Genomic DNA, 15,667 nt, shown 5'->3' on the forward strand with positions numbered 1-15,667 from the left:
TTAGATACACTGTTAGAATGTTTCAGTCAGAATGACTGCTCATTAGATACACTGTCAGAATGTTTCAGTCAGAATGACTGCTCATTAGATACACTGTTAGAATGTTTCAGTCAGAATGACTGCTCATTAGATACACTGTTAGAATGTTTCAGTCAGAATGACTGCTCATTAGATACACTGTTAGAATGTTTCAGTCAGAATGACTGCTCATTAGATACACTGTTAGAATGTTTCAGTCAGAATGACTGCTCATTAGATACACTGTCAGAATGTTTCAGTCAGAATGACTGCTCATTAGATACACTGTCAGAATGTTTCAGTCAGAATGACTGCTCATTAGATACACTGTCAGAATGTTTCAGTCAGAATGACTGCTCATTAGATACACGGTTAGAATGTTTCAGTCAGAATGACTGCTCATTAGATACACTGTCAGAATGTTTCAGTCAGAATGACTGCTCATTAGATACACTGTCAGAATGTTTCAGTCAGAATGACTGCTCATTAGATACACTGTCAGAATGTTTCAGTCAGAATGACTGCTCATTAGATACACTGTTAGAATGTTTCAGTCAGAATGACTGCTCATTAGATACACTGTTAGAATGTTTCAGTCAGAATGACTGCTCATTAGATACACTGTCAGAATGTTTCAGTCAGAATGACTGCTCATTAGATACACTGTTAGAATGTTTCAGTCAGAATGACTGCTCATTAGATACACTGTCAGAATGTTTCAGTCAGAATGACTGCTCATTAGATACACTGTCAGAATGTTTCAGTCAGAATGACTGCTCATTAGCTTGAAGGGGGAGTCTCTTGATGCCCAGCATTTCTCATGTTATTTGATTAACAGATTGTTCTTCCTCTGTACCTCCTCCTCCAATCAGGTAACTACTACGGGACGCCCCGCCCAGTCCACATTGGCCCAGACAGCCCACCAATCACGTACCAGGAACACCGGAACGTGCTCCGGAACTTCAGGACGCGCAGCAAGTCGCTTAGCAACCTGGAGAAGGCTGTGGAGGAGGGAGAGAACAGTGAGGAAGACTCTGGTCTGTCAGGTATAGTCACATACAGCTGTCTATAAACGGTCTGTTAGCCTGAACATCGAGACATCCATCACAGACGAGACACTGAGAACAATCACCAGACTTTAGTTATTTTCTGATGATCTCATTTCTCTCTTTTATAGCTGTAACAAGTATGTGTGTGTTTTCTATCCCAGTTTGCTCCCCAAGCTTAACATTGTTGTCATCTATTTCCCACCATTTTCCTCAATGAGCTTGACACCTTGATAAGCTAATTTCCCAATGAACACTCATCGTACCGGGCGACTTTAACCTCCTGGCCCCTGGCCCCTGGCCCCTTTTAACCTCACCCTTTCCCAGTTCTCGCCCACTGCCAGGCAATATGCTTGACTTCATCTTCACTAGAGGCTGTTCTCCTACTAATCTCACTGCATCTGCCCTCTATTTCTGATCACTACTTTGTTTCCTTGCCTCTACATCTTTCCTCAAACCCTAGCCACTCAGCCCCTACCCAGATGGTCATGCACCGCCGAAGGTTTCACTCAATTCAATTCAATTCAAGGGGCTTTATTGGCATGGGAAACGTGTTAACATTGCCAAAGCAAGTGAGGTAGATAATATCTCCCACTCTCTCTCTCTCTCTCTCTGTCTCTCTATCTCTATCTCTCTCTCTCTCTGTCTCTCTCTCTCTCTCTCTCTCTCTCTCTCTCTCTCTCTCTCTCTGTCTCTCTCTCTCTCTCTCTCCCACTACTCTCTTCTCTTCTGTCCTATCATCTCTTCCTTCTGTTATATTCATCTCCCTCCTCTCTCCTGATTCTGCCTCTTTGACCCAACTCTCCTCCCTTTGACTCTCACTGTCCCCTTTCCTCCCGGCCAGCTCCACCTCCCTCCTCACTCCCTCCTCTCTCCCTCCTCACTCACTCCTCTCTCCCTCCTCACTCCCTCCTCTCTCCCTCCTCACTCCCTCCTCTCTCTCTGAACCCACTGGTCCCACTCATTCACTCAGCCTACTGAACCCACTGGTCCCACTCATTCACTCAGCCTACTGAACCCACTGGTCCCACTCATTCACTCACCCTACTGAACCCACTGGTCCCACTCATTCACTCAGCCTACTGAACCCACTGGTCCCACTCATTCACTCAGCCTACTGAACCCACTGGTCCCACTCATTCACTCAGCCTACTGAACCCACTGGTCCCACTCATTCACTCAGCCTACTGAACCCACTGGTCTCACTCATTCACTCAGCCTACTGAACCCACTGGTCTCACTCATTCACTCAGCCTACTGAACCCACTGGTCCCACTCATTCACTCAGCCTACTGAACCCACTGGTCCCACTCATTCACTCAGCCTACTGAACCCACTGGTCTCACTCAGCCTACTGAGCCCACTGGTCCCACTCATTCACTCAGCCTACTGAGCCCACTGGTCCCACTCATTCACTCAGCCTACTGAACCCACTGGTCCCACTCATTCACTCAGCCTACTGAACCCACTGGTCCCACTCACACAGAACTACCCTACGCCTCTCTCTCCAGAATACATCCAGCAAATAGTGAGGTCCGGCCGCCCAACAACCTGCCCACTCGACCCCATCCCCTTCTCCAGACCCGCTCTGGAGACCCTCTCCCATTCTTCACTTCCCTCATCAACTCATCCCTGACCCCTGGCTGAGTCCCCTCTGACTTCAAGTTGGCCAGGGTCGCTCCCTTCCTCGAGCCCGCTGACATCAAAAACAACCTTTCTTTGATTTCCAAAACACTTTGGCGTGCACTCTCTGACAAACTTTCTCACTATCTGTCTGTCTCAGAATGATCTTCTTGACCCTAACAAGTCAGTCTTCAAGACGGGTCACTCAACCAAGACTGCTCTTCTCTGTGTCACAGAGGATCTCCGCTCTGCCAAATCTGACTCTCTCTCCTCTGTTCTCATCCTCCTAGATCCATCTGCTGCCTTCAACACCGTGAACCATCAGATCCTCCTCTCCACCCTCTCAGGGCTGGGTGTCTCAGACTCTATCAGATCCTCCTCTCCACCCTCTATTAAATGTAGTGCACTATACAGGACCCATAGGGATCTGATTAAATGTAGTGCACTATACAGGACCCATAGGGCTCTGATTAAAAGTAGTGCACTATATAGGACCCATAGGGCTCTGATTAAAAGTATTCCCCTAATTTGGGAATAGGCTGAAATTTGGGATAAACATTGACTAAAGACAGACATCTGTTTACATCTGGGCCCTTGATTGGAGCTTACAGCGGCCAGAGTTAAAAGGCTATTTCAAAGCTGTGTGTGTGTGTGTTTTGTCTTGGCAGCGGGGTCAGTAGGTGCCAGCAGTGCCCCGCCCACAGCCAAATATCTTAGCCAATCGTGGGAAGGCAGGGATGGCGTCGGAGAGGAGAACGGAGGGAGCGGCATCGCCACACGAGGCGGAGTGACACTACCAGAGAACTGGGAGCTGGCCTTCAGTAACTCAGGAGAGGCTTACTACATAGAGTGAGTAGAGACAGGAGAGAGAAAGAACTGGGAGCTGGCCTTCAGTAACTCAGGAGAGGCTTACTACATAGAGTGAGTAGAGACAGGAGAGAGAGAGAGAGTTTTACTACATAGAGTAGAAACAGGAGGGAGAGAGAGGGGAGAGAGGAGAGAGAAGTGAGAGAGAGAGAGAGAGAGAGAGTTTTACTACATAGAGTAGAGACAGGAGGGAGAGAGATGAGAGAGAGAGAGGAGAAGCTTACTACATAGAGTAGAGACAGGAGAGAGAGAGAGAGAGAGTTTTACTACATAGAGTAGAGACAGGAGAGAGAGAGGAGAGAGAGAGAGAGTTTTACTACATAGAGTAGAGACAGGAGGGAGAGAGATGAGAGAGAGAGGAGAAGCTTACTACATAGAGTAGAGACAGGAGAGAGAGAGAGAGGAGTTTTTCACTAAGTAGAGAGAGGAGATTTTACTACATAGAGAGAGGAGAGAGAGGAGAGTTTTACTACATAGAGACAGGAGAGAGAGGAGAGTTTTACTACATAGAGACAGGAGAGAGGAGAGAGGAGAGAGAGGAGAGTTTTACTACATAGAGAGAGGAGAGAGAGGAGAGAGAGGAGAGTTTTACTACATAGAGAGAGGAGAGAGAGGAGAGTTTTACTACATAGAGAGAGGAGAGAGAGGAGAGTTTTACTACATAGAGACAGGAGAGAGGAGAGAGAGGAGAGTTTTACTACATAGAGAGAGGAGAGAGAGGAGCGAGAGGAGAGTTTTGCTACATAGAGAGAGGAGAGAGAGGAGAGTTTTACTACATAGAGACAGGAGAGAGGAGAGAGGAGAGAGAGGAGAGTTTTACTACATAGAGAGAGGAGAGAGAGGAGAGAGAGGATAGTTTTACTATATAGAGAGAGGAGAGAGAGGAGAGTTTTACTACATAGAGAGAGGAGAGAGATGAGAGTTTTACTACATAGAGACAGGAGAGAGGAGAGAGAGGAGAGAGGATAGTTTTACTACATAGAGACAGGAGAGAAGAGAGAGAGGAGAGAGAGGAGAGTTTTACTACATAGAGACAGGAGAGAGGAGAGAGGAGAGAGTGGAGAGAGGAGAGTTTTACTACATAGAGAGAGGAGAGAGAGGAGAGGTTTACTATATAGAGAGAGGAGAGAGGAGAGAGAGGAGAGTTTTACTACATAGAGAGAGGAGAGAGAGGAGAGTTTTACTACATAGAGACAGGAGAGAGGAGAGAGGAGAGAGAGGAGAGAGAGGAGAGTTTTACTACATAGAGAGAGGAGAGAGAGGAGAGAGATGAGAGTTTTACTACATAGAGAGAGGAGAGAGAGGAGAGTTTTACTACATAGAGACAGGAGAGAGGGGAGAGGAGAGAGAGAAGAGTTTTACTACATAGAGAGAGTAGAGAGAGGAGAGAGGAGAGAGAGGAGAGAGGAGAGAGAGGATAGTTTTACTACATAGAGAGAGTAGAGAGAGGAGAGAGAGGAGAGTTTTACTACATAGAGACAGGAGAGAGGGGAGAGGAGAGAGAGGAGAGTTTTACTACATAGAGAGAGGAGAGAGGAGAGAGAGGAGAGTTTTACTATATAGAGAGCGGAGAGAGAGGAGAGAGAGAGGAGAGAGAGGATAGTTTTACTACATAGAGAGAGGAGAGTTTTACTACATAGAGACAGGAGAGAGAGGAGAGAGAGGAGAGAGAGGAGAGAGAGAGGAGAGTTTTACTACATAGAGAGAGGAGAGAGAGGAGAGAGAGGAGAGAGAGGAGAGTTTTACTACATAGAGACAGGAGAGAGAGGAGAGAGAGGAGAGTTTTACTACATAGAGAGAGGAGAGTTTTACTACGTAGAGTGTAGAGAGAATATAACTTTACTACATAGAGACAGGAGAGAGGAGAGAGGAGAGAGAGGAGAGTTTTACTACATAGAGACAGGAGAGAGAGGAGAGAGAGAGGTTTTACTACATAGAGACAGGAGAGAGGAGAGAGAGGAGAGAGAGGAGAGTTTTACTACATAGAGACAGGAGAGAGGATAGAGGAGAGAGAGGAGAGAGTGGAGAGATTGGAGAGTTTTACTACATAGAGAGAGGAGAGAGTGGAGAGAGATGAGAGTTTTTCTACATAGAGAGAGGAGAGAGAGGAGAGAGAGGAGAGTTTTACTACATAGAGACAGGAGAGAGGTCAGAGGAGAGAGAGAAGAGAGAGGAGAGTTTTTCTACATAGAGAGAGGAGAGAGAGGAGAGTTTTACTACATAGAGAGAGGAGGGAGAGGAGAGTTTTACTACATAGAGAGAGGAGAGAGAGGAGAGAGAGGAGAGTTTTACTACATAAAGACAGGAGAGAGAGGAGAGAGAGGAGAGAGAGGAGAGTTTTACTACATAGAGAGGAGAGAGAGGAGAGAGAGGAGAGTTTTACTACATAGAGACAGGAGAGAGGAGAGAGAGGAGAGTTTTACTACATAGAGAGAGGAGAGAGAGGAGAGAGAGGAGAGTTTTACTACATAGAGACAGGAGAGAGGAGAGAGGAGAGAGAGGAGAGTTTTATTACATAGAGAGAGGAGAGAGAGGAGAGTTTTACTATATAGAGACAGGAGAGAGAGGAGAGAGAGGAGAGTTTTACTACATAGAGAGAGGAGGGAGAGGAGAGTTTTACTACATAGAGAGAGGAGAGAGAGGAGAGAGAGGAGAGTTCTACTACATAAAGACAGGAGAGAGAGGAGAGAGAGGAGAGAGAGGAGAGTTTTACTACATAGAGAGGAGAGAGAGGAGAGAGAGGAGAGTTTTACTACATAGAGACAGGAGAGAGGAGAGAGAGGAGAGTTTTACTACATAGAGAGAGGAGAGAGAGGAGAGTTTTACTACATAGAGACAGGAGAGAGGAGAGAGGAGAGAGAGGAGAGTTTTATTACATAGAGAGAGGAGAGAGAGGAGAGTTTTACTATATAGAGACAGGAGAGAGAGGAGAGAGAGGAGAGTTTTACTACATAGAGAGAGGAGAGAGAGGATAGTTTTACTACATAGAGACAGGAGAGAGAGGAGAGAGAGGAGAGAGAGGAGAGTTTTACTACATAAAGACAGGAGAGAGAGGAGAGAGAGGAGAGAGAGGAGAGAGAGGAGAGTTTTACTACATAGAGAGAGGAGAGAGAGGAGAGAGAGGAGAGTTTTACTACATAGAGACAGGAGAGAGGAGAGAGAGGAGAGTTTTACTACATAGAGAGAGGAGAGAGAGGAGAGTTGTACTACATAGAGACAGGAGAGAGGAGAGAGAGGAGAGAGAGGAGAGTTTTATTACATAGAGAGAGGAGAGAGAGGAGAGTTTTACTATATAGAGACAGGAGAGAGAGGAGAGAGAGGAGAGTTTTACTACATAGAGAGAGGAGAGAGAGGATAGTTTTACTACATAGAGACAGGAGAGACAGGAGAGAGAGGAGAGAGAGGAGAGAGAGGAGAGAGGGAGGAGAGTTTTACTATATAGAGACAGGAGAGAGGAGAGAGAGGAGAGTTTTACTATATAGAGAGAGGAGAGAGAGGAGAGTTTTACTATATAGAGAGAGGAGAGTAGAGTGGTTGGAGAGTGTAGAGAGAATATAACTTTACTACATAGAGTGGTTGGAGAGTGTAGAGAGAATATAACTTTACTACATAGAGTGGTTGGAGAGTGTAGAGGGAATATAACTTTACTACATAGAGTGGTTGGAGAGTGTAGAGCTTATGATGATTAGGTTGGTGGTGATAATGATGATGATGGTGGAGGGGGTGATCTCTTCCTCCCCTCAGTCACATCTCTAAGACAACCAGCTGGCTGGACCCCAGAGATCAGAGCAGGGAGATCCTCAGCGAGACAGACAGTGAGTCTACCTACCTTATCCTCCTCTGTCTCCCCTGTCAGCTCTCAAATTCATCTCTTGACATTATTAGAAATATAATTTACTCTCTCTCTCTCTCTCCCCCCCTCCCCATATCTCCCTCCTACCCCCTCCCCCATATCTCCCTCCTACCCCCTCTCTCTCTCCCCCTATATCTCCCTCCTACCCCCTCTCTCTCTCCCCCTATATCTCCCTCCTACCCCCTCTCTCCCCCCCTATATCTCCCTCCTACCCCCTCTCTCTCTCCCCCTATATCTCCCTCCTACCCCCTCTCTCTCTCCCCCTATATCTCCCTCCTACCCCCTCTCTCTCTCCCCCTATATCTCCCTCCTACCCCCTCTCTCTCTCCCCCTATATCTCCCTCCTACCCCCTCTCTCTCCCCCCCTATATCTCCCTCCTACCCCCTCTCTCCCCCCTATATTTCCCTCCTATCCCCTCTTTCCCCCCCTATATCTCCCTCCTTCTCATCCCCTCCCATACTGTCTCTCATCTCCCTTTGTCTCTCTCATGTTTTGTCGTGTGTTGTCTAACACTGAGACAGCATTCAGTTCTACTGAAATGGAGTCGTGAATTAGAGATATATTTTCATATTGTCGTCTGCTCGTGATAAAAATATGTCTGTTAGTCATGAGACTACATGTTTTCATCATTGAACTGCAGAGGGCGCCAGAGAATCAGTTGTTAAACCTGTTCAGAGACAGCCGCCGTGCGGTAGCTCTGGCTTGTCTGTTATGTGAATACACATGGACAGTCTATCATAGATATATGTGAATACACATGGACAGTCTATCATAGATATATGTGAATACACATGGACAGTCTATCATAGATGTATGTGAATACACATGGACAGTCTATCATAGATATATGTGAATACACATAGACAGTCTATCATAGATATATGTGAATACACATGGACAGTCTATCATAGATATATGTGAATACACATGGACAGTCTATCATAGATATAGCGAGAAGTCGCCTGGCCTGTGCAATCTGAGAGACATCTGGATAAAAACCAGGACTGATTTGACTTTAATGAGACTAGCCCTGGGTAAATAAAAGACAAATAAATACTAGGCGTAGGTAGGATCCTTACAACAGGAAACTAATGGTCTGTGTCCCTGTCCCCTGCCAGTACCTGTTTTCACGGACCAGCCAGCAGAGCTGAAGGGTTACTCCATCCACACCCGTTTGTCTAAAGGGCTGCAGGGTTTCGGCTTCAACATAGTAGGAGGAAGCAGGCAGAGGGAGTTTCTCCAGGTCTACAGCGTTACACCAGGAGGACCACCCGCTCTCAACACAGGTAGGATTAACACAGGTAGCATTAACACAGGTAGGATTAACACAGGTAGCATTAACACAGGTAGGAGGAAGCAGGCAGAGGGAGTTTCTCCAGGTCTACAGCGTTACACCAGGAGGACCACCCACTCTCAACACAGGTAGGATTAACACAGGTAGCATTAACACAGGTAGGAGGAAGCAGGCAGAGAGAGTTTCTCCAGGTCTACAGCGTTACACCAGGAGGACCACCCGCTCTCAACACAGGTAGGATTAACACAGGTAGCATTAACACAGGTAGGAGGAAGCAGGCAGAGAGAGTTTTTCCAGGTCTACAGCGTTACACCAGGAGGACCACCCGCTCTCAACACAGGTAGGATTAACACAGGTAGCATTAACACAGGTAGGAGGAAGCAGGCAGAGAGAGTTTCTCCAGGTCTACAGCGTTACACCAGGAGGACCACCCGCTCTCAACACAGGTAGGATTAACACAGGTAGCATTAACACAGGTAGGAGGAAGCAGGCAGAGAGAGTTTCTCCAGGTCTACAGCGTTACACCAGGAGGACCACCCGCTCTCAACACAGGTAGGATTAACACAGGTAGCATTAACACAGGTAGGAGGAAGCAGGCAGAGAGAGTTTCTCCAGGTCTACAGCGTTACACCAGGAGGACCACCCGCTCTCAACACAGGTAGCATTAACACAGGTAGAATTAACACAGGTAGCATTAACACAGGTAGGATTAACACAGGTAGGTTTAACACAGCTGGATTAACACAGGTAGGATTAACACAGGTAGGAGGAAGCAGGCAGAGAGAGTTTCTCCAGGTCTACAGTGTTACACCAGGAGGACCACCCGCTCTCAACACAGGTAGAATTAACACAGATAGGATTAACACAGGTAGGTTTAACACAGCTAGATTAACATAGGTAGGATTAACACAGGTAGGATTAACACAGGTAGCATTAACACAGGTAGGATTAACACAGGTAGCATTAACACAGGTAGAATTAACACAGGTAGGATTAACACAGGTAGCATTAACACAGGTAGCATTAACACAGGTAGGATTAACACAGATAGAATTAACACAGGTATAATTAACACAGGTAGCATTAACACAGGTAGGATTAACGCAGGTAGGATTGACACAGGTAGGATTAACACAGGTAGCATTAACACAGGTAGAATTAACACAGGTAGGATTAACACAGGTAGGATTAACACAGGTAGGATTAACAGAGGTAGGATTAACACAGGTAGGATTAACACAGGTAGGATTAACACAGGTAGGATTAACACAGGTAGGTTTAACACTGGTAGGTTTAACACAGGTAGGTTTAACACAGGTAGGATTAACACAGCTGGATTAACACAGGTACATTCATCACATGAAGGATTAACACTGGTAGGTTTAACACAGGTAGGACTAACACGGGTAGGATTAACACAGGTAGGACTAATACAGGTAGGACTAACACAGGTAGAACTAACACAGATAGGACTAACACAGGTAGGATTAACACAGATAGGTTTAACACAGGTAGGACTAACACAGATAGGTTTAACACAGGTAGGACTAACACAGGTAGGTTTAACACAGGTAGGACTAACACAGATAGGACTAACACAGGTAGGATTAACACAGGTAGGACTAACACAGATAGGACTAACACAGGTAGGATTAACACAGGTAGATTTAATAGAGGTAGGACTAACACAGGTAGGTTTAACACAGGTAGGACTAACACAGTTATGCTTAACACAGGTAGGATGTGCACAGGTGGGTTTTGCACAGGTAGGTTTTGCACAGGTAGGATTTGTACAGGTAGGATTAACACAGGTAGGTTTAACACAGGTAGGATTAACACAGGTAGGATTAACACAGGTAGGATTAACACAGGTAGGATTTACACAGGTAGGACTAACACAGGTATGTTTAACACAGGCAGGATTAACACAGGTAGGTTTAACACAGGTAGGACTAACACAGGTAGGACTAACACAGGTAGGACTAACACGGGTAGGACTAACACAGGTAAGACTAACACAGGTAGGACTAACACAGGTATGCTTAACACAGGTAGGATTTGCACAGGTAGGTTTTGCACAGGTAGGATTTGTACAGGTAGGATTAACACAGGTACACTCAATACATGTAGGATTAACACAGGTAGGATTAACACATGTATGATTAACACAGATAGGATAGACACAGGTAGGATAGACACATGTAGGATTAACACATGTAGGACTAACACATGTAGGACTAACACAGGTATGATTAACACAGGTAGGATTAACACAGGTAGGATAGACACAGGTAGGATTAACACAGGTAGGACAAACAGGTAGGACAAACACAGGTAGGACAAACACAGGTAGGACTAACACAGGTAGGATAGACACAGGTAGAATTGACACAGGTAGGATTAACACAGGTAGGTTTAACACAGGTAGAATTAACACAGGTAGGATTAACACAGGTAGGTTTAACACGGGTAGGATTAACACAGGTAGGATTAACACAGGTAGGATTTACACAGGTAGGACTAACACAGGTATGTTTAACACAGGCAGGATTAACACAGGCAGGATTAACACAGGTAGGACTAACACAGGTAGGACTAACACGGGTAGGACTAACACAGGTAAGACTAACACAGGTAGGACTAACACAGGTATGCTTAACCCCGGTTAGGATTTGCACAGGTAGGTATTGCACACGTAGGATTTGTACAGGTAGGATTAACACAGGTACACTCAATACATGTAGGATTAACACAGGTAGGATTAACACATGTATGATTAACACAGGTAGGATAGACACAGGTAGGATAGACACATGTAGGATTAACACATGTAGGACTAACACATGTAGGATTAACACAGGTATGATTAACACAGGTAGGATTAACACAGGTAGGATAGACACATGTATGATAGACACATGAAGGATAGACACAGGTAGGACAAACACAGGTAGGACAAACACAGGTAGGACAAACACAGGTAGGACAAACACAGGTAGGACAGACACAGGTAGGACAGACACAGGTAGGATTAACACAGGTAGGATTAACACAGGTAGGTTTAACACAGGTAGGATTAACACTGGTATGTTTAACACAGGTACACTCACCACAGGTAGCATAACCTCAAGCTAGTCATACATAACAGTGGTTATCGAGTTGTTGTTATTTCTGGAGGCCTGTACTGGTGAGACTGAGAGACGGAGCAAGAGAGTTGAAAAGATTTGAAGGGAGTTGAACATTTGTAGAGAGTTGAAGATTTGAAGAGAGTTGAAGATTTGTAGAGAGTTGAAGGTTTGAAGGGGGTTGAAGATTTGAAGAGACCTGAACATGGAAGGGAGCATAAAAGATAAAAACAAGCCTGTTTCTAGTCTCTCTGCTATATCCTCTATCTCTCCTTTCATTGCTTTCTCCTCTCTCACCCTCTCTCTCTGCGTCCCAAATGATGTGTGATTGTGAAGTAATCTCCAGAAGGGTATAATACAAAGAGGAGAAATAGAAACTCAACAATTTCACTGAGTTACAGTTCGTTTAAGGAAATCTGTCAATTCAAATCAATTCATTGGGCCCTAATCTCTGGAATTTCACATGACTGGGCAGGGGTAGATTGTATGTTTGGATTTCGGCTCATGAAACGATCACTTTACATGTGTTAATATATTTTTCGGGTTTAATTATTTTTTTCTGATTCATTAAGAAATCTACATTTAGATACCTGTATGTGTTTTTGGTTGTTGAGTCAATTAGACCATGCCAATTTCAAGCTTTTCTTTTTCCTTTTTCCTAATCCTGCTTTGTAGTGGTATACCCTTCCCATCTACACCTAATCCCTAGAATATAATCGCACTGACACACACACACACACACACACACACACACACACACACACACACACACACACACGCTATCACCTCTCATACAAATGTGGTGCAATAAGCCCCTACTGGCAGCTACAGTCGTCCTATATTCACTCAATGATACTGAAGGTTCACTACACACTGAAATTATATATTCTAGTGGATGATATAACACATTATCTATTGTAGTGGATGATATAACACATTATCTATTGTAGTGGATGATATAACACATTATCTATTGTAGTGGGTGATATAACACATTATCTATTGTAGTGGATGATATAACACATTATCTATTGTAGTGGATGATATAACACATTATCTATTGTAGTGGATGATATAACACATTATCTATTGTAGTGGATGATATAACACATTATCTATTGTAGTGGATGCTATAACACATTATCTATTGTAGTGGATGATATAACACATTATCTATTGTAGTGGATGCTATAACACATTATATATTTTCTATTGTAGTGGATGATATAACACATTATCTATTGTAGTGGATGATATAACACATTATCTATTATCTATTGTAGTGGATGATATAACACATTATCTATTGTAGTGGATGATATAACACATTATCTATTATCTATTGTAGTGGATGATATAACACATTATCTATTATCTATTGTGGTGGATGATATAACACATTATCTATTATCTATTGTAGTGGATGATATAACACATTATCTATTGTAGTGGATGATATAACACATTATCTATTATAGTGTATGATATAACATATAACACATTATCTATTGTAGTGTTTGATATAACACATTATCTATTCTCTCTCTCTCTCTCTCTCTCTCTCTGTCTCTCTCTCTCTCTCTCTCTCTGTCTCTCTCTCTCTCTCTGTCTCTCTCTCTCGCTCTCTGTCTCTCTCGCTCTCTGTCTCTCTCTCTCTCCCCTCTCTCTCTTTCTCTCTCTCTCTCTCTCTCTCTGTCTCTCTCTCTCTCCCCTCTCTCTCTCTGTCTCTCTCTCTCTCTCTATGTCTCTCTCTCTCTCTCCCCTCTCTCTCGCTCTCTCTCTCTTTCTGTCTCTCTCTCTCTCTCTCTCTCTCTCTCTCTCTCTCTCCCTCTCTCTGTTCTCCAGCTGATATCCTGGTCTACATCAATGACAGCTGTGTCCTGGGTCTGTCTCATAAAGAGGTGGTAGAGATGTTGAAGTCTGTCCCTATGGGTCACAGTGTGGACGTTGTGTTACGGAGAGGCTATCCCATGCTCTACAACCCAGACGGCTGTCCCAAACAACCCCTGACCTCCTCCCCCTCCTCCTCTCCTCGGGAAGCCCTCAGCGCTGCAGCCACTCCTCCCTCCACAGCCACTGCCCAGTCCCTTTCCTGTCCCAGCCCTGCTGAGCCCCCCCACACCCACCCCCCTGGCCTGGCTAACCTCAATCGGACCCTGTCTCATCACAACGGCAACTATCTCAGAGTGGCGGGAAACTCTGGATCAGGGCTGGACGCTAACGGAAACGCGGCACCACCCTCCTACCCGCTGTCTAACGGTGTCCCGGGCTCTTCTACCAGCTCAGCCTGTGCCCCTTCCTCCTCTCACAGTAGGGGCATCCCCCCTCCTCCCCCTCCTGAATCAACCTCAGCGTCCACCAGCCAGAGTGACTCAGAGGCCTTGGGTGGATGGACACAAAGGTAACTAACCCTAAATAACTAAGTGACCAACTGACTAACTAACCCTAACTAACCAATTGCCAAGATGGACTGAGTTCATAGCTGATGATCTTGGCCATGTTCTGTTATAATCTCAACCCGGCACAGCCAGAAGAGGACTGGCCACCCCTCATAGCCTGGTTCCTCTCTAGGTTTCTTCCTAGGTTTTGGCCTTTTCTAGGGAGTTTTTCCTAGCCACTGTGCTTCTACACCTGCATTGCTTGCTGTTTTGGGGTTTTAGGCTGGGTTTCTGTACAGCACTTTGAGACATCAGCTGATGTTAGCTGATGTTAGAAGGGCTATATAAATTGATTTGATGATATGAGAGAAAACTGCTGCCTATGGTTCGAACACAAAGTGCAACAGCCAATCAGATCAGATGTGCGGTTCACAGTTCTTAGTTTCCTGTGTGTGTGTATCAGTCGGGTACAGAATATCATTAACGCCTCTCTTCCTCCTCTTCCTCCTCTTCCCTCTCAGATGGCCTCTGATGCGCTACAATGGTAACTCCCTCCCCACCTCCTCCATGGTCCACCATCGGAGTGACCTCTCCACCTCCACCCTGCCCATCTCCCTGTCCAAGCTGCCCCTGTCCCAGCCGGAGGTGGGCACCGCCACCACTCCTGGTGCCCCCTGCCAGCGGCCTCCCGTGCCCCAGACGTCCCTCATGGCCGGCCCGCCTACGGAGGTCCCCCCTTGCGGCTTCAACGGCTGCCCCGCCAGCGCCCACCCCCGGGTGAGCCACAGCCCGACCGGCGAGGGTGTACCCGTAGGGTCTGGAGGAGGGGAGCTGCTCCCTGTGCCCCTGGGGAGGAGTGAGGGGGGCGGGATGGGGTTCAGTGTGACGGCGGGGGGGAAGGGGGGGCAGCTGGCCCTGGTGAAGAGAGTCTGGGACAGAAGGCAGTGCTCCTCCCTGCAGACAGGGGATGCTATAGTGAAGATCGATGGAGCTGACGTGCAGAGTCTCAGCTTCGCTCAGGTACAGTAGGACTGGCTTCGGAGACAGCTCTACGGTTACAGACCCTCATTTGGTTTGGTTATGAGGTTGATTGTCATTTATTTCCGCAACCCTCAATAGTAATCATCAATCTCTGGAGTTTATTCTGACAACATTGCGTAATCTTATTGGCATTTGGAATGACACAGAAAGACAGAAGAGCTGTAAGGTTTACTAGATGACAGGATGACAGAAGAGCTTTAAGGTTTACTAGATGACAGGATGACAGAAGAGCTGTAAGGTTTACTAGATGACAGAAGAGCTGTAAGGTTTACTAGATGACAGAAGAGCTTTAAGGTTTACTAGATGACAGAAGAGCTGTACGGTTTACTAGATGACAGAAGAGCTGTAAGGTTTACTAGATGACAGAAGAGCTGTAAGGTTTACTAGATGACAGAAGAGTTTTAAGGTTTACTAGATGACA

General features: G+C 45.7%; 1 protein-coding gene across 1 annotated transcript in view; it reads left to right on the forward strand.

The window, feature by feature from the left end:
* The window catches only part of LOC110512152 (membrane-associated guanylate kinase, WW and PDZ domain-containing protein 3), a 153,043-nt gene that overhangs the window by 49,192 nt on the left and 88,184 nt on the right, over nt 1-15,667 (forward strand). Inside the window, exons 5-10 of the mRNA XM_036945804.2 lie at nt 891-1,064; nt 3,356-3,536; nt 7,299-7,369; nt 8,527-8,694; nt 13,673-14,228; nt 14,727-15,225. Of these exons, the coding sequence (XP_036801699.2) occupies nt 891-1,064; nt 3,356-3,536; nt 7,299-7,369; nt 8,527-8,694; nt 13,673-14,228; nt 14,727-15,225 (1,649 nt within the window). The remainder of the gene's footprint in view (nt 1-890; nt 1,065-3,355; nt 3,537-7,298; nt 7,370-8,526; nt 8,695-13,672; nt 14,229-14,726; nt 15,226-15,667) is intronic.

This window comes from Oncorhynchus mykiss, chromosome 16, assembly GCF_057628025.1.
Source record: "Oncorhynchus mykiss isolate SJ-2025 chromosome 16, ASM5762802v1, whole genome shotgun sequence".
Classification (NCBI taxonomy): domain Eukaryota; kingdom Metazoa; phylum Chordata; class Actinopteri; order Salmoniformes; family Salmonidae; genus Oncorhynchus; species Oncorhynchus mykiss.